Below are 20,675 nucleotides of genomic sequence, written 5' to 3'. Positions count from 1 at the left end.
CGATCCGTCCAACGTAACACGAATCAGCCGTATCAGTTCCGCCGGAAAACCATGTTGTAGCATAAGTTGCCATAATTCATTTCTGCCTTGAAATCAATAAACAGATAATGTGTCTGCAAGTATAACACCCGGAATTCATCAAGGATTAGTTTTAGGGCAAACATTGGATTCGTCGTTGATTGGCCCTCACGAAAAACTGCCTGGTATTCGTCGACGAATGGCTCTTCGAACGGTCTCAATCTGTTGAACAAAATACGGGACATAATTTTGTATGCCAAGATAAGGAGGGCTATCCAAGGCCGTCCAAACAGCAAGCAGACAATTCCTTTTCTCCCCATATTTTCAATATATGGTGCAGAACTTTATAAAGCTGCTCACTGCCATGTTTGTTGAGAAGTTCAATCGGGAGCTGGTCCTTCCCCGCAGCCTTATTCAGCTCTTTAAAAGCCTTTGTTTCATTCATTTATTTAGTCTACATCTAAACAGATAACACCGAATCATCAATTTGACGCCACAATACACGGTTCGAAGGCCGCATCTCTCCATCCTCGAATACGCCCCACGCTCGCCATGTCGTTTTGCACCTGGTCTGCCCATCTCGCTCGCTGCGCTCCACGTCGTCTCGTACCTGCCGGATCGGAAGCGAACACCTTCTTTGCAGGGTTGCTGTCCGGCATTCTAGCAACATGCCCTGCCCATCGTACTCTTCCGGCTTTAGCTACCTTCTGGATACTGGGTTCGCCGTAGAGCTGGGCGAGCTCATGGTTCATTCTTCGCCGCCACACACCGTCTTCTTGCACACCGCCAAAGATGGTCCTAAGCACCCGTCTCTCGAATACTCCGAGTGCTTGCAAGTCCTCCTCGAGCATTGTCCATGTTTCATGTCCGTAGAGGACAACCGGTCTTATTAGCGTGTTGTACATGACACATTTGGTGCGGTGGCGAATCTTTTTTGACCGCAGTTTCTTCTGAAGCCCGTAGTAGGCCCGACTTCCACAGATGATGCGCCTTCGTATTTCACGACTGACATTGTTATCAGCCGTTAGCAAGGATCCGAGATAGACGAATTCCTCGACCACCTCGAAGGTATCCCCATCTATCGTAACACTGCTTCCCAGGCGGGCCCTGTCGCGCTCGGTTCCGCCCATAAGCATGTCTTGTCGTCCAACTTTTGTTGCTTCACGTTTCAGGCGGGTGTACAGTTCTGCCACCTTTGCAAATGTTCGGCCGACAATGCCCATGTCATCCGCGAAACAAATAAATTGACTGGATCTGTTGAAAATCGTACCCCGGCTGTTACACCCGGCTCTCCGCATGACACCTTCTAGCGCAATGTTGAACAACAGGCACGAAAGTCCATCACCTTGTCTTAGTCCCCGGCGCGATTCGAACGAACTGGAGTGTTCGCCCGAAATCTTCACACAGTTTTGCACACCATCCACCGTTGCTTTGATCAATCTGGTAAGCTTCCCAGGGAAGCTGTTCTTGTCCATAATTTTTTCCATATCTCAACGCGGTCTATACTGTCGTATGCCGCCTTGAAATCAACGAACAGATGATGCGTTGGGACCTGGTATTCACGGAATTTTTGAAGGATTTGCCGTACAGTAAAGATCTGGTCCGTTGTCGAGCGGGCGTCAACGAAGCCGGCTTCATAATTTCCCACGAACTCATTCACTAATGGTGACAGACGACGGAAGAGGTTCTGGAATATCACTTTGTAGGCGGCATTAAGGATGGTGATCGCTCGAAAGTTCTTACACTGCAGCTTGTCGCCTTTCTTGTAGATGGGGCATATAACCCCTTCCTTCCACTCCTCCGGTAGCTGTTAAGTTTTCCAGATTCTGACTATCAATTTGTGCAGGCAAGTGTCCAGCTTTTCCGGGCCCATCTTGATGAGCTCAGCTCCGATACCATCCTTACCAGCTGATTTATTGGTCTTTAGCTGTTGGATGGCATCCTTAACTTCCCTCAAGGTGGGGGCTGGTTGGCTTCCATCGTCCGCTGAACTGACGTAGTCATCTCCTCCGCTGCCTTGACTTTCACTGCCTGTACTCTCAGCGCCATTCAAATGTTCCTCGTAGTGCTGCTTCCACCTTTCGATCACCACACGTTCGTCCGTCAAGATGCTCCCAACCTTATCCCGGCACATTTCGGCTCGCGGCACGAAGCTTTTGCGGGATGCGTTGAGCTTCTGGTAGAAATTGCGTGTTTCTTGAGAACACGCCGTTCCATCTCCTCGCACTCCGCTTCTTCCAGGCAGCGTTTCTTCTCCTGAAAAAGGCGAGTCTGCTGTCTCCGCTTCCGTCTATAACTTTCCACGTTCTGGCGGGTACCTTGCTACAGCGCGACCGCCCGCGCTGCGTCCTTCTCCTCCAGAATCTGTCTGCACTCTTCGTCAAACCAATCATTCCGTCAACTTCGTCCCACATACCCGACGTTGTTCTCCGCTGCGTCGTTAGTGGCTGCTTTAACTGTATTCCAGCAGTCCTCAAGAGGGGCCCCATCTAGCTCACCCTCTTCCTGCAACGCTGAACATTGTTGATGACGGATAATTTTGGGCGCAGTTTAACCATCACCAGATAGTGGTCAGAGTCGATGTTAGCGCCACGATATGTCCTGACGTCGATAATGTCGGAGAAGTGCTGTCCATCAATCAGAACGTGGTCGATTTGTGATTCTGTTTGCAGTGGTGATCTCCGATACGGAAGGCTGTGTTGGAAGTAGGTGCTGCGAATGGTCATATTCTTGGAGGCGGCGAATTCAATTAGTCGTAGGCCGTTTTCGTTCGTCAGCCAGTGAGCGCTGAACTTCCCAATAGTCGGTCTAAACTCCTCCTCTTGGCCAACCTGAGCGTTCAAATCTCCTATGATGATTTGGGCTACATTGGCTTGGGCAGCTGTCGTACTCACGTTCCAGCTGCGCGTAGAGTGCGTCCTTATCATCATCAGTGCTTCCGGAGTGTGGGCTATGGACTTTGATTATGCTGAAGTTGAAGAACCGGCCTTTGATCCTCAACCTGTACATTCTCTCGTTGATCGGCCACCACCCGATCACGCGCCTTTGCATATCGCCCATCACTATGAAAGCTGTTCCCAGCTCATGTGTGTTGCCGCAGCTCTGGTAGATGGTATGATTACCTCTAAACGTTCGCACCATTGATCCCTTCCAACAAACCTCCTGCAGCGCTACGATGCCGAATCCACGGTCTTTGAGCACATCGGCGAGTAAGCGTGTGCTCTCGATGAAGTTGAGAGATTTACAGTTCCACGAACCGAGTTTCCAGTCGCTAGTCCCTTTTCGTCGCAGTGGTCTTCGCCGATGGTTCCGTTCCGTACTCTCTTGTTGATTGTTCGCTGCGTGAGTTTTTTTTTTGGCTGGCTTGCAGGGCCTGACACCAAACCCCCTAAATTTCCGGAGGACCATTCCTTCTTTATTTCCGGTGTATCATGGTGCACAGTTTCACTCGCTGGTCCCTCGCTGGCACTCGGACGATGATCAGCCGCCCCTAACATGGAGAACAGACGCTGTTGTGAGCCGATCCTGACATGGAGAACAGACGCTCAATAAGATTTGCACCTCCGGAGAAGCAAACCCCCCTTTCCCTGTCAGCATACGACCATAGGTCCCACCGGGGTTGGTTACCCGATCTTCCCTAAGGTTGCTCGTATCCCGGCCAGCACCACGGGGAGGTAGGGATAGGAGTTGCTAGGAGCAGGTTCTCGACATAGTGGTTTCCAATCCTCGAACAACTTTATAAGAGACGGCAACTTTTTAAATTCCACAAATCCCGAGATATCGAAGACCTGATCTCGCATATACAGTAGCACCTCCTTGCGGATGAATTCTATATTATTCCGTTTCTCAACATATAGGTTTCCATTCCTCGAACCACTTTGTAGAAGATGACAATTTTCTAAATCTCACAGATGCCGAGATATCGAACTAAACTGATCACTCATATACACTAGCGCCACCATACGGCTGAATTCTGAGCTAAACAGTTTTTCAAAATATTGGTCTCCAGTCTTTGAACAACTTTGTAGAAGACGGAAATTTCCTAATCCAATAGATCCCGAGATATCGAACCGAACTGATCTCTTATATACAGTAGCGCCACCTTGGGGATGATTTCTAAGCTAGACAGGTTCTCGACATAGTGGTTTCCAATCCTCGAATAACTTTATAGAAGACGGCAACTTTCTAAATCCCACAAATCCCGAGATAAGAAATTTTTCGTACAATTTATCTCGTTTAAGACGTAAAATGTCTAGCTAGATTGTACCAGCTGTTTGAATTATTCAAAGTTACTAGCTTCTGTTCAACTAAATACTACTGTGAAATTTAAAAAAATATGAAAATATGATAAAAAAATAGGAAGAAATAAAAAACATAATAACATGAAAATTTGAAGATACAAAATATTTTATTATTGTGAAATGTGATATTTTACACTATGAACATAAAAATATTAAATATGAAAATGTAAAAAAAAGAAATTTAAAAATTTAAAAATGTAAAATTTTTGAAAATAATGAAATGTGATAAAACATAATATATTCGTAGAAACACGAAACCATGGCATTGCTGCGGTATACTTCGTAGACTGGATTTAATGATACTAATGTTTCCTTTGAATTCTTTGTACAGATTTCTATTAGAAATCAAGGTGGGCGAGTCCTTAATTTCAATCTAAAACAAAAATGACAAAATCATTAAAATTGCTGTTCCTTATCTATACCGTTACTAGGGAGAGAAGAAATAAGTACCATGGAGTTGTATATTAGGATGGTATTCGTAGAGTCAGGATTTGCCTGTATCCTGCAATGCGACTATGGTAGAACTTACCCCGTAACACACCACGAAAAGGTATCAACCCAGTGTTACCGGTACTACGCGTATATTCATTTACTTTATGTTTGAATTAAAAAGTTAACTAATCGCTTCAAATGATTCGAATTTGAATTGTCACACCAATTGATATTAAAATCCCCAGCAATTACTTTTAATTTACTAGAATCTATAAACAACTCTAACCAGTTTTCAAAAATTAAAAAAAATGGTTGTCATTGGAACTTGGAGAGTGATATAAAATACCCCGAATTCATGGCACGTACAATTGCAATACCTAAGAACCAATTTCCATAGCAAACTTCGTTTAATTGAAGCTTGAACTGAACTGATTCATTGACATAAATAGCTACTCCGCCGGTGTGTCTCGTATGTGATAGACAAGCAGCAACACTGTATCCCGGAATACTAAAGTTAACAATATGAGTTTCAGATAGAAATACTCAAAGTGGACGTTCTTCTACAATTTTACGCAATGCAACGTAGTTTGTAGGCAAACCAGCAATATTCAAATACAAAATATCTAAATTATTCACATTTTTACTGGAACTTGGATGCTATTCATTGAAACCTTACATAAACTTAACACTCAGGAATAATTGCTCCGAGGTTTACGTTTAGATTCATTTTACGTTCTTTATTCATTTTCAAACAATTGACACATTTCAAAGCCCGATACCAACATCCAGCTTCTGCATCGAACCATCACTGCTCCATAGATTTACTCCCATAGATCGTTCAGGTTGTCGCTAACGTTGATTACACTTATCCATTCGTCGAACTTCTGGTGGTACTCAGCCGATACTCCTTCCGCCGTCAATCGCTGGATATTGTAACGCATCGTTCACTGTGATCTTTCGTTCGATACAGTTGACAACCGTGATCGTATTTTACTGACACCCAGGTAGTGATCAGAGTCAATGTTCGGACCTCTGCTCTGAATGTCCGCACATCGATAACATCCGAGAAATGGCACCCATCCACCAAAACATGGTCTATCTGGTTGCAAGTTTCACCATTTGGGTGTCTCCAAGTGTGCTTTCGGATGTTCTTTCGTGCAAAGTAGGTGCTACTGATGGCCATTCCTCTGGCAGCAGTGAAAATTACTAATTGTAAGCCGATGTCGCTGGTGGCGGAGTGAAGGCTCTCCCTACTGATTACAGGACGGAAAAAGTCCTCTCTACCGATATGAGCGTATTTGATAGCATATTTTATAAATGGTCTTAAATTTTGAAAAATCTCAAAAAATCTAAGGAGCTGTACTTTACACGCCATATTATCGTATTAACTATTATTTGAAGTATTTATAATCAAATAAACCTTTTATTCTTATATCTTTAAGGTTGAGGTTGAAATTGTTCTTTAACCGATTCAATCCGGATTTTTTTTTCGTCGTATTTCAACATAAATTTTGGACATTCTGCTTCAAAAACGTATGCAAACCATGAAAAAGTAGAAATATGGGGAAAAATATTTTTTTTGAGATCTTCTAGGGCTTCCAAACCTTCCTTGAGTTCAGATCTTGATGATCTACATAAACAACAAAGCGTTTTACGGGGCCTCAATCCTTATTTGAAGTTGGCATTGCTACTTGAGACATAATTAAACTATTTTCTATCAAATCGCAGTGTTACCAAAACACTCCAAAGTACTCCAAACTATTCTTGAGTTCAGATCTTGGAGGTCTACAAGATCAACAGAGCAGTTCATAGGTTCCCGAGCTTGTGTAATAGTTGGAGGAGCCCCATGGAACATTATAACAGTAGTATATACAAAATACAAGACTCCCCAGAATATCTACGGTACTCCAAACAATTCTTGAGTTCAGATCTTGGAGGCCTACAAGACCAACAGAGTGATTGATAGGTTCCTGAGCTTGTGTGTTGGTTGTAAAAACCCCATGGGACGTGATTATGTCAATATATAAAAACATCCACATTCCCAGAATATCTACGGTACTCCAAACCTTTCTTGAGTTCAGATCTTGAAGATCTACAACACCAACAGAGTGATTCATAGGGTCCTGAGCTTGTACGTTAGTTGGAGCAACCCCTTGGGACATCATTACACCAGGATATGCAAATCACAGCATTCCCAGAGTTCCTGGGATAATCCAAGTCATTCTTGAGTTCAGATACTGGAGGTCTTTAAGACCAACAGAGTGATTCATTGATTTCCGAGCTTGTGTGTTAGCTGGAGAAGCTTCATGGAACACCATTACACCAGTATATACAAAATACAATATTCCCAGAGTATCTACGGTATTCCAAATCATTCTTGAATTCAGATCTTGGGGGTCTACAAGACCAACAGAGTGATTCAAAGGCAACTCAGCTTATGTGTTAGTTCTAAAAACCCCATGCGACATCATTACACCAGTATATGAAAATTGAAACATTCCAAGAATATCTACGGTACTCTAAACGATTTTTGAGTTCAGATATTGAAGGTCTACGAGGCCAACAGAGTGAATCATAGGATCCTGAGCGTGTGAGTCAGTTGTAGAAACCCCATGGGACATCAATATACCAGTATATACAAATCATAACATTCCCGGAATATTTACGGCGCCATACATGAGTTCAGATATTGGAGGTCTAAAAGATCAGTGATTCATGGATTCTGAAGCTGGAGTAGTTGGAGAACCATCATGGAACATCATTACACCATTATATAAAAATCTTGTTAGTTGGAATTGCTCAAATGGACATCATTACGTACACAATACGTAAGTACGAAAAAAAACGTGTTATTGTGATCACAAACATCGCATCCACAATTTTTTCGTTCCTTTTATCATCTTTAGTGTTATAGAGGGGCCCTCCTTAGACGTGCGGTAAGACGCGCGGCTACAAAGCATGACCATGCTGAGGGTGGCTGGGTTCGATTCCCGGTGCCGGTCTAGACAATTTTCGGATTGGAAATTGTCTAGACTTCCCTGGGCATAAAAGTATCATCGTGCTAGCCTCATGATATACAAATGCAAAAATGGTAACCTGGCTTAGAAACCTCGCAGTTAATAACTGTGGAAGTGCTTAATGAACATTAAGCTGCGAGGCGGATCTGTCCCAGTGTGGGGATGTAATGCCAATAAGAAGAAGAAGAAGTGTTATAGAATAAAGCTTGGTACCACGGCGTGTCTTGATGACCGGCTGGGCTATACATGTGAATTTTTGCTACTCCATAATCGATCAGAATTAGAGTAAGTTGCACCCTGAAGGCGTTGGTACTCTCATACTTACTTGTTTCATACTTATTATACATATTATATATTTTATACGATATGTTTACCCAAGTGTTTACCATTTCTATACGTATTGAAAACACCAAGGGGTATCATGAGATGACAGTCTAACCATTAAAAAAAGGAATGCGTACCAAGAACTGAATAAAGCTCGCAATAAATTCAATCGACAATATAATTGGTTTCAGTATTGCACGGAAGTGGATGTTACTAAGACTAACATTTATATGTAAGAGTAAAGTAATTTACGTATGAATAATATCACAAAATTTCATTTCAAATGCTTTTCTCCATACTTATCCCAAAATGAATTAAATGTAATAGCTAAATCATGTTGCTAAAAAAATCTCTCTCTCAGTTCCTATGCAACCATTTGATGTGATTCTGCGAGATCGTAAAACTTTCGAATCGACATGTTAAGCTCTGGTGCACTGCTGCAAACATGCAGCACACTAGGAGTAAACTTTTTGAAAGCAGTGTACCAAAAGGAATCAATAGTTAAGTTTCTCAATAATAATCTTCTTCATCGAAAAAATATTTAGTAGACTAACAGGTAACAGGTCATTGTATTTTTTTTTCGAGAAATGATCTCATTATTGATGAAATTTATGTAAGGTGGTTATTCACAAATTGCGTGACGAATAATAAAAAAAAACTAGAGGTTCATTACAAGAAGTGGCGAAGGGGAGAGGGGTGTTGAAAATAGTAATTGTACATACTATATCGATCTTCCCTAGATGTCCTTCACCATACAATTTTTTGGCGGTAAATTCATGCTAGACCATCGTACATCTTCTTGTTGATCGATTTGAATATAAAGAATTGAACTCATGGACAATTTGTATTGTCGTACATGTTCAACGAATTCTACAATGTGTCTATAATGGTGTAACGAAGTCCGGTAGAGCTATTCCAACTCATAAAAATAGATGGGATGACGTAGATCTTCATGTTGATCGATTTGAGTATTGAGATCTGTAGTCATGGACAGTTTGGAGTGTCGTCGATGTTCAACGAGTTCTGTAATACATCTATAATGGTGTATCGAAGTCCCGTGGAGCTATTTCCACTCATAGAAATAGTGGAGACCTCAAAGATCTTCGTGTTGATCGATTTGAATATTGGGATCTGAGCTCAAAGACAGTTTGGAGTGTCGTAGATGTCGAGCGAATTCTGTGGCGTGTCTCTAATAGTGTAACCAAATCCCGTGGAGCTATTACAACTCATAAAAATAGTTGAGACATCGAAGATCTCTATGTGGATCGTTTTGAATATTCTGATCTGTACTCATGGATAGTTTGGAGTATAATAGATGTTCAACGAATTCTGTTATGTATTTATAATGGTTTAATGAAGTCTCATGGAGCTATTCCAACTCATAAAAATAGTGGGGACATCAAAGATCTTCTAGTTGATCGATTTGTAAATAGGGATCTTAGCTTGTTTGGAGTTTGGAGTGTCGTACATGTTCAACGAATTCTGTGATGTATATCTTACTGTGTACCGAAGTTCCGTGGAGCTATTCCATCTCGTAAAAATAGTTTAGACATCGGAGATCTTCACGTTGATCGTTTTGAATATTAGGATCTGCGCTCAAAGACAGTTTGGAGTGTCGTAGACGTCAAACGAATTCTGTGATGTGTCTATAATGGTGTCACGAAATCCCGTGGAGCTATTTCAACTCATAAAACTAGTGGGAACATCGAAGATCTTCATGTTGATCGATTTTAATATTAAGACCTGTACTCAAGGATAGTTTGGTGTGCCATAGATGTCGAACGAACTCTGGTGTGCCTGTAATGGTGTTACGAGGTATCGCGGAGCTATTCCACCTCATCAAACTAGTGGGGACATCGAGGATCTCTATGTTGATCGATTTGAATATTAGGATCTGATCACAAGGAGAGTTTGGAGTGTCGTAGATATCGAAAGAATTCTGTGGTGTGTCTGTAATGATGTTACGAGGTATCCTGGAGCTATTCCAACTCATAAAACTAGTGGGGACATCGAAGACCTGCATGTTGATCGATTTGAACATTAGGGTCTGTACTCAAGGATAGTTTAGAGTGTCGTAAGTGTCGAACGAATTCTGTGGAGTGTGTAATGGTGTTACGAGGTATCCTGGAGCTATTCAAACTCACAAAACTAGTGGGGACATCGAAGAATATGCATGTTGATCGATTTGAATATTAGGATCTGTACTCAAGGATAGTTTGGAGTGTCGTAGGTGTCGAACGAATTCTGTGGAGTGTCTGTTATGGTGTTACGAGGTATCCTGGAGCTATTCCAACTCATAAAATTAGTGGGGACATCGAAGAGCTGCATGTTGATCGATTTGAATATTAGGATCTGTACTCAAGGAGAGTTTGGAGTGTCGTAGATGTTGAACGAATTCTGTGGTGTGTCTATAATGATGTTACGAGGTATCCTGGAGCTATTCCAACTCATAAAACTAGTGGGGACATCGAAGATTTTCATGTTGATCGATTTGAATATTAAGACCTGTTCTCAAGGAAAGTTTGGAGTGCCGTAGATGTCGAACGAACTCTGGTGTGCCTGTAATGGTGTTACGAGGTATCCTGGAGCTATTCCAACTCATAAAACTAGTGGGGACATCAAAGATCTGCATGTTGATCGATTTGAATATTAGGATCTGTACTCAAGGATAGTTTGGAGTGCCGTTGATGCCGAACGAATTCTGTGGTGTGTCTGTAATGGTGTAATGAAGAACCATGGAGCTGTCCCAACTCATAAAAATAGTGGGGACATCGTAGATCTTTTTGTTGACCGATTTGAATATTAAGATCTGAGTTCAAGAACTGTTTGGAGTATCTTAGGTATTGAAAAATATCTGTTATACTGCAGGACAGGTGCGTGATATTATCATAAAGAATTTCAATTTCAATTATTTAATCAGAATGTGGTAAAAAATGGTGTTGATTCCTTAGAACATCAAAATTAGAACTCAAGGATAGTTTGGATGCTCTAGATCATCCTAGTGACCATAACCTGACCTGGGCAATATTTTTCCTGGATGGAACAGTTAATTTTGAACATTTTTGCTAAAGAAAGCAAGGCTCTATCTCTTAAAACTGATTTTCGACAACTGATTTTCGTCTTGGGTCATATATGACCCATCCGGATTGAATCGGTTAAATGTAAAATACTGTAATTTTTTCCTTCGTAAAACAGGGGTGCTCAATAAAGATTTCGCCAAGGGCTCTGAGAATCCACGCTTCGACTCTGATTGTACCATTTACAGAAACAAACAAGAAGCAGTAGTGCACGAAGAGCCACTTCAGCTTATTAAGACCACGAATATAAAAAATAAAATCAATGAGATACATATTTCGATTCGCAGCGTATTATTTTTGCTTTATCATCACAAATCCACTTTTCTCGTTCGATTGGCTATACATACCCATCTGTAAGTCATATTCCTGTGCTGTACTTTTATCTAGATGACCGATAATCAACCCGGCTTCAATTCTACACATCAGCCTTCATCATACACGAAGAATGCGCTTCATTTAAAATTCAGGTAAACCAAAGTTCTGTGTTTTTGCACAGTCTTGCAAAATATCCTCATAAAGACAAACTCAGTAGTGATCTCATTCATTATTCAACGTGGGCTCACACTCCCAGCTACGAAGCTTTCTTATGTTTTTGTTCGACTAAAGTTCTCTTTCCTGTCAGCTCAGGCATGGTAACCCTACGGACGTGACGGGATCAGGACGTGTTGCGTGAATGAGGATAATGTGAAACGATAGCTTTCTGGCGAAGGAATGCCATTTTGGTTACCAACACAAATTGTTTTCGACGTTTATGGCCCTGAATGGTCTTCCATTTCATCGTGTTCGGAATTGGAAATCTGTAGCATTTGTGCCAATAAAACGTAGGACACATTTTCGAAGAATTTTAGGAATTCAGACAAACAATTTCATCATCATTTACTACATATTGGCTGATCACAACCTATCAGCAGTTTCAATTATTGCCAATTCTGCAAACATAAGCCTATCAAAACAAATTTCAAATCGATGATTATTATTCCTATAGTTGTATTCACCCTTTGTTTTTTTCAACGTTGAACAATGGAGTTGTCTGATTATAAAATAGCAGGAAAAGTTTCGGCCTCCCAACTAGGTATAACAATAAAGTTTCACTCAACCCGTGTTTCCTAGAATCGGACCGGTAAATCACTCTCAAACGGCTCATCTAGACGAGGAGAAAAAAAAAGCAAAATACGGACTAACCTTTCTCTCGCGATCGGTTGGAGATTTCACACAGGATAACGGTGTACGCCGCACTGATGACCATCAGGGGCATGAAGTACATCGCCACCACGCAGAACAGGTTGTAGGCCGTCTCCATGGCGGGCGTCGTGAAAAACCCAAACGTCACGCACTGCGTGAAGCCCGGGAAGTTTGGGTGGTGTTGAACACGGAAGATGATGCTCTGGGGAGGAAAATGGAAAGCAAAAAAAAAACAGCACACGGTTATTTCGCTCCTGACGAAAATGATTTTAAAAACAGATAGCGGTGTACATATTCTTCGCAGTGGGTGGGCTGATTTTATCGGTAGGAAGATTATGAGAATAATGAGCTTCTTGGGCGGAAGTTTCTTTTATTATTGTTTTGAAACAAAATTGTCACTGGAAATTAGTTCTATTCCACGTCCTTTTTACTTGTAATAGGAAACTGATTTTGATTCTGGTAAGTCGATCTAATAATCATAAATCGATGGGGAAAAAACATTTAAATTTTCTACGAACGAGTAGGTTGATGAAATAAATAAAGAAATAAAATTCGGCAAAACTGGTTGCAGAGAAAGAAAACCGCTTATCCTCTTTTTCAACGAAGATGGGCTCTACAAATGTAAATGTTTAATTGGTATAAGTGAATTGGAAATGTATATTTTGTTAATAGAAATAATGCTTGTCTCTTGATGAAGAAGCCAAAACTGTTCTACATCTCAACATTTAATGTCTTATATAGAATATTGGATTGATAAAGCGTATCAAATTCAATAATGTTTATTCTCGGAAAAACAGAAGTTTTTCCTATACGTGATTTACACTCCCGGCCAAAAGTTTGGGTTCACTCTCGTAAAATATAGGCAAAAGTTTTTGGCCGTATTTTTGCCATCTTACATCCGATTTCAGGTATTGTTATCTCATTACAAAGAATATGAGTAGATCTTGCATCGTAGTTTAAACTTACAAATTTCATTTTTTTTTATGCTCAATTTTGAGAAAAATCAACATATTTTTACAATTTAAATTTAAGAAAAATGTATATCTTAATGTTATATTAATTAAGATATACATTTATCTTAAATTTAAGTTGTAAAAATATGTTGATTTTTCTCAAAATTGAGCCCACAAAATTTCGAAATAAAAAGTGGAACGGAACACAATTTTAATCATCTTTGATATGTACATGTATATAGATATGTACATGCCTGACAGAAGCATGTTTTCAAATTTTGATGCAGTAGGCAATCAGACTCTAATTTGGGCAGCAAACAGGACAACCACAGAGAGCAATCAAATTGGTCATATGTCGACTATTCACAAACAGGAAAACTACCTCGGGCAAGTAAGAACTCGTAAAACTCATATTGAGTAGTTAAGCAGTACGTTAAACTGATAGATCAAAGTTTGTTATTGTTTGCGAAGAAGACCCTGTCGTTTGTTTTCAGATACATGTTCCCTTATGGATAATGAAGCAGGGCAGACAAACTAACTACCCATGATAAACCATTAAGGACAAACCTTGAGGAATCCAAAACTAAATGCAATCACGATTTCAAGAGCACTCCATTCAAAACGGAAACCACACACAAATGTCGTTTTCCATTCCATGTCATATTCCAAGTTGGTAATATTTATGTATGTTCAACGCATCTGAAAGGTGTAACTGGTATTTAATCCGTTAACGAGCTACGTATTGCTGAACAATAAACATGAACGTTTGTTTTCAATTTTAGGGGCAGGTCAAATGCAAAACTAGAATAAGTTACAGTGCATAAAATGAAATAGGAGATGTAGATATGGAAGCCCCTCCTCTCCTAGCCAAGACCTTACACCCCCCCCCCCATTTTTTTAAAATATGGATGCATACGAGTATTGGTTTTATCAATCAGGTATTTTGGTGAAGAATTATATGTCTACCAAACCTCCCCCTCCTCCCCCACACAAACTTATCTGCCCCCTAGGAAATATTTTCCGTAAAAATAAATCATTCAACTAGTCGAAATTTAAATACTATATAATAAAATATAACATAATTTTTATTGATAAGGCTAAAATAAAACGATAAAGATAAAATAAAACATAATTTTTATTGATAAGGCCGATACAAATATTTAAAAACAATTATGTCTCTCCCCCCCCCTCGGAAAAATATATTTTGAGAGGCAACAACAAAAAATTTGGATGATTTTGAGGATTTTCATAACATTCTTTAACAAATCCAAGGAGTTGTATTGATTTTGTCCATTTTAATATTTATTTTTTATTATCCCCCCCTTGACCTTTCGGAAACCAGTAGGACATAATTTAAATTAAATATTTGTAACGGCCTAAATTGTCACAGTAAATTTTATTTATTAACTTCCTCTTAAAACTAAATCTAACTCACAAGCAATTCTACTGATTTTCTACATTTTCATCAAAAGCAAAATCATCATCCAGTTGTTCAACATCACTCATTAATTCGTCTAGCGCATTGCCTTGAGTGTTTAAATTTTCGGATCTGTCAAAATCAAGATCCAGGAGACTCCAATAGTAACGCTTTCGATTAATCAGCGAAAAGAAATTCGATATCGTGTTCATCAATTGAGAAAAAGCCAAAATGATCTGCAAAGTTTGCCGTCTCGAAGTAACGGTAGAACAGCCATACGTTGTGTGTAAGGGGCCCCACACACGCTCCGACATGTTGTACAACTTTGAATCCGCCCCCAAGTTTGTGCGACCAATTCAGTTTGTACAACCGTCTGACGAACAGTTGGTACAACCAAAACTCCAACAAACGTAATATTTAGTCATTTTCTTTCTGTATATGCTGATATGTTTGGTGCTTTTTCACGAATATTGAATTGGATGAATTGAATTGGAATGGAATTGGATTGGAGTGCAATTAGATTGGATTTGAATTGGAATGAGATTAGAACTAGATTGGTTGTGGATTTTATTAAATTTTATTAGAACGTGAATGGCATGTTATCGGAATTTTAGTGAATGCGATTGAAGTTTGTTAAGAGTTGAAATTGTATTTGATTGTGATTGGATTGGGAGTGGATTTGAATTGTATTGGAATCGGATTTTCACAGTCCATACATGAATTCCTCCGGATGCTCATCCCGGAATTTTTCCGGAAGTTCCTCCTGGAATTCCTCCAGAAGTTCCTTCCGGAATTTGTCCAGAATTTCATACAGGAACTTCTCCGGAAGTTCCTTCCGAAAGTTCTTCCCGGAATTCCTTCAGAAGCTTTCCCTGAATTCCTCCATAAGTTCCTTCCAGAATTAATCCGGAAGTTCCTCCCTGAGCTCCTCCGGAAGATCCTCCTGAAGTTCCTCTCGTAATTGTCCCAAGTTCAAGTTCCTCCAAGAATTCCTCTGGAAGTTCCTCACGGGATTCCTCAGAAAGATCCTCCAGGAATTCCTCCGGAAGCTCCTCCTGGAATTGCTCCGGAAGCTCCTCCCTGAATTCCTCCATAAGTTCTTCCCGTAATTCCTCCAGACGATCTTCCGAAATTACTCCGGAAGTGCCTCCCGGAATTCCACCGAAGTTCGCAGTTCAAGTTCTTCCCAGACTTCCTCCAACAGCTCGTCCTGGGATTCCTCCTGAAGTTCCTCCCGAAATTCCTCGGGAAGTTCCTGCGGAAGTGCCTCCCGGAATTCCTCCAGAGTTCCAAGTTCAAGGAAGTTCTTCTCGGAATTCCACCCGAAGTTCCTCCAAGAATTACTCCGGAAGTTAATCCTGGAATTCGTGCAGAAGTTTCTACCGGAATTCCTTCGGAAGTTCCTCCCGGAATTCCTCCAAAGTTCCAAGTTCAAGTTGCTCCCAGAATTCCTCCGAAAGTTCTTCCCGGAATTCCTCCGGAAGTTCCTCGCGGAATTTTCCGGAAGCTTCTCACTGAGTTCCTCTGGAAGTTTCTCCCGTAATTCCTCCGGAAGTTCCTCCGGGAATTCCTCCGGATGTTCCTTCCAAAATTCCTCTAGATGTTCCTCCTGGAGTTCCTCCGGAAATTCCTCCCAGAGTTCTTCTGTGAATTCCTCAAGGAAATCCTCCAGAAGTTCCCTTCTGAGTTTCTCCAGAAGTTCCTCCCGAATTCCAAAGTTCCTCTTCGAAAGTTCTTCCAGGAATTCCAAAGTTCCTCCCGGAATTCCTCCGGAAGTTCCTTCATGAATTCCTCAGAAAGTTCATCCTGGAATTCATCCGGAAGTTCCTCCAGAAATTCCTCCGGAAGTTCCTCCAGGGATTCTTTCGGAGGTTCCTTCAGGAATTCTTCCGAAATTTCCTCAAGGAATTTTTCCGGAAGCTCCTCAAGGAATTCCTTTGTAAAATACTCCGTAGTTCCTTCCGGAATTCACCCAGAAGTTGCTCCAGGAATTTCACACAAAATTCCTCCAGGAATTCCTCCGTTATCCAAAGATTTTCTCCGGAAGTTCCTCAAAGAATTTGTACGGAAGTTCCTCCGGAAGATCCTACAGGAATTCTTCCTGAAGCTCCTCCAGGAATTTCTCCGGAACTTCCTCCAGGAATTCCTCCGGAATTTACTCCTTCGGAAGTTCCTCAATAGATTACTCCGGAAGTTCCTCTAGGAGTTCCTCCATGTATTCCTCTTGGAATTTTTCCGGAAGGTCGTCCTTGAGTTCCTTTCGAGAGTCCTCAATGTATTTCTTCTGAATTTTTTTCGAAAGTTTTTTCTTCTTTTCTTTTCTACTCAATCACAGAATTTCCCGCCGAAAAAACCCAAAAAAAGTATCCAGATAGTGGAGGTATTTTCAAATGAAGATCATATAGATTTTTTCATAAAATCTCTGACTCTGAAATTTTTGAAGGAATATATACCCGAGCAGACGAAAATAGCTCAATAATATCAAATGTTGATAAAGGGTGTACGGAATCAAATTGCATCGCTTTCAAAAGTCGATAACAGTTCGCCTTCTGGGCTGATTTTAACGAAATTTTGTGGAAAAACAGCTTCAGCATGTGTTATTCACATTGCGTGAGTTTCATTACGAAATTCCCAATAGTTTATAAAATACAGCCAAAGGAACAGGGCGTGTGCAAATAAATCTTGCGCATTCACCTCCATATTCCACATCTTATGAAAATATGTTAGTAATCCAATTTTGTGCCTATGATCCCAAAATCACCAGAATTGCGGCCGATCGAAAGATACTGATCGAGAATGAAAACACGAGCTTCGGAAGCCTCCAAAATTGATCATTACGGAACATAAAATGTTGATTTGGCCATTAACATCAACATTTCGTATTGGTTTATAACTCCAACGTCAACATTTTCGATTATCCGACTAATACAGGTAAACTTTCCAACAAACTTTCTGTTTAGTCGCTTCTATAGTAAAAAACCAAAATCAGAAAAAGCGTTGAAATCCAATTTTGGACTGATATATGTCAGATTTTGGGAGAGCATCAATCTTATTATTCAGGCCGGTTCACACTACAGCACTTTTTTTGATTTTTTGTTTTCAATTTTTATAATAGTTGGAGCCGTCAAAAAATATGGTTTCTTTGGAAAAGTTGACTTTAATTAAGTTAAATAATCGACTGAGAGAATAAAATTAGTTATTTTTTTGTTGGGATAGATTGCAGGATGAAAAATGTTAGTTTAAGACATGTACAAAATCTTATGAGTTCATTTAAGAAAAAAGATTCAGCATTTGGATATATTTGAGAATTACAGTAGTAGTAGTCAAAGCTTACATATTGTATTTTAGTCCCTGAAAATTTCATGACAATCGGTTGATAGACTAATTTTTGGCGAGTAGTTCAAAGTGATGCAATTTGATTCCGTACACCCAAGATAGCAAAATGAGATATGGACATGATTGTTATAAGAGATAAAAGATCAGACGATAATATCAATATTTTGCACTAAAATATCATGAGAAGATCAAGTTATGCTATTTGTAAGAAGTGATCAATATCATGTGCCATTAGTTTGTTTTTATCCATAGCATATCTTGATATTTAAATGAAATTTCTGTGCAAATTTTTGATATTGTTTCCTGTTCTTTTATCTCTTATATCAATCAAGTAAATATCATGTTTTGCTATTCTGTTCATAGCTTCTGCCCGGGTATTGGCGTTACAGGAGCATTTCCATAAAGTCTCGAAGAAAAATGTTGGACATTTTTTGAACAATTAAATTGTTAGGCGGTTTTAGAACAAAATATGTTTGACCGAACATACTGTCAACTTTCATACGGCGGCGGCGCAAGAAAATCATATATTTTTATTATTATCGCATATAATCTTATTTTCTGTATTATCGCAAAAATCACTTTCTGCTCCTGGGTATTCCACCAGAAGAATTGAAAGCAACAGTGTTGTACAGCAACACCATACACATTGCAACTTGGTTGTACAACATTTGACTCCGCCCTCCACAAGTCGGAGCAAAACTCAAACTGTTTTGATTTCATCCGACCAACTTTGCAACTTTGAAACCGTCCGTCCGACAGTCGTACAACTTGCCCACAAACGATCCGACTTTACTCCGACTCAACCAAATTTCCTGGAGGCTGATTGTGTTGGACTGGACAAAACCAAGACTGATGCAATATCTCCTCTCTCTTCTCTTCTTTTGAGTGTTTAACGGAATCTATTAAATGGATGGATATGCGTCATGCGGAAAACCGTTCAGACTGTTCCTGCTCCTGAATCAAGATTTACGATGTAGGGAGAATGACAGCTTTGGCAGGTTTTGTTCTATTATTGTCAGGGGGGTTTTCTATAACTAATTATGCTCAAATTTGGCCTCAACATTCTTTACATATCAAAGAATATTGTGAAAAAAATTTCATAAAATTTGGTCAAGAAAAACCCTCCTGACAATAATAGAACAAAACCTGCCAAAGCCGTCATTTCCCCTATATAGAAACCGAAAAATTGAATTGTAAAGTTGCCATGGACATGACAACACTTGCTTCAAATTCTACGAATGCTTCTTTCAATGCTGTAGCTCATCATTCTACACCTTCTTCATCTCAACTGCAAAGTGGAAACAGAGTAAATTATTCGTGCACGTGAATTTCATTTGCTTCGGATCAATCGTCGCATTTATCAGATCCAGTGGAGACCGAGGAACCATTAGCTCTATTTTTGACGAATATAGACGGGAAAGTTTCGGAAACAAATATTCAGCAGATGGAGCGCAGTAACAAAACCAAGCTCGGGCAACGATCGGAAATGGAAATGGATGGAAATTCCTAGCGATGTCATCCTCAACATGTCCGAAAACGTAGAATTTCGAGAAATTGTTGCGACGATGCACTTGGAAACATGGAAACCACTTGGTTGAGTTTTATATAGGTATTGCTATGCCTAATTGTATTCGACGTATATCCACATAGTACTTTCGTTTAATGAGTTCTTAGTACATGTGGTTTGTTTATTGTGTGTAAATTGAACAATCATATTAATTATATTAATTAATATTATTACAATTATTTTTAACCCCGTGTTACAAAGATAATTAGAACGGTGAGGCTTAAAATGTGTGTTAACAGATGTTACGTAAGAATATAATTGTTAACCCCTGGCTACCCTGTTTGTATGATAAGACATTATTTGTATATGTGTATCAATTTTAGGTGTTATTTTAGTCAGTTGAAAATAACGATGCAACAGCACGGATGCGACAGAATCACATTTCCTGTTGCTGAAATAGTAAAAACACCGAAGATGTGAGTACCTAATTATTTATCGCCTTCGATGTCGTATTTATTAATATGTATTAAATATAGCTTTATAGCATGAAACATTTATTGCCGAGCTGAAAGATCGGTAGCTTCTGTGCTGTTCGCAACAACAGACTCATTTCATAGAAAAAAGTGCTTGAGCGTCCGAAGTTTGAATTTGCACGGCAGCTTCTTATCTTTCATTCCCTGGGTATTTAAAAAAAATCTACCTAAAATCAGCCACCAGTCGTTACGAGTCACTGACGAATCTTTGTATCATGAACATTTAAAAATTATTAAAAGTGGAGGCCGAAACACATTATGTTAAGTCCACTATGTGTATAATTAATAGACGTACCACAAATACTGAGATGGATCAGTGACTGCCAGAAAAAATAGAGTGCTTCATACACGATATTCATTATAATATTGAAATTTGTTCTTCTGTTTATATAATTACATTCAAGATATTCACCAAACATTCAACATTCAATCATTCAAAATACTAATTTTGTAAGTTATTTGCTAAGATTTTTCGACGGTAATTACATCAATTTGTATTTCGCATGGAAAACGATTATTTTGAAAAGACAGCGATCTTGCTATTTAAATATTTGGACGTATTTAAGTAAATAAAGTAG

The 20,675-nt window shown here is 39.7% G+C and overlaps 2 protein-coding genes across 3 annotated transcripts in view; both read right to left on the bottom strand.

Moving 5' to 3' along the window:
- Window positions 1-20,675, bottom strand: part of LOC134225478 (rab3 GTPase-activating protein non-catalytic subunit-like) — a 221,309-nt gene that overhangs the window by 148,306 nt on the left and 52,328 nt on the right. The gene's annotated exons all lie outside the window — the stretch shown is intronic.
- LOC134227564 (adipokinetic hormone/corazonin-related peptide receptor variant I-like) overlaps window positions 1-20,675 on the bottom strand; it is an 85,691-nt gene that overhangs the window by 63,333 nt on the left and 1,683 nt on the right. The window contains exon 2 of the mRNA XM_062709151.1: window positions 12,352-12,605. Coding sequence (XP_062565135.1) covers window positions 12,352-12,605 — 254 coding nt within the window. The remainder of the gene's footprint in view (window positions 1-12,351; window positions 12,606-20,675) is intronic.

This window comes from Armigeres subalbatus, chromosome 3 (assembly GCF_024139115.2).
Source record: "Armigeres subalbatus isolate Guangzhou_Male chromosome 3, GZ_Asu_2, whole genome shotgun sequence".
Classification (NCBI taxonomy): domain Eukaryota; kingdom Metazoa; phylum Arthropoda; class Insecta; order Diptera; family Culicidae; genus Armigeres; species Armigeres subalbatus.
This window is presented reverse-complemented; position numbering and strand designations above follow the sequence as displayed.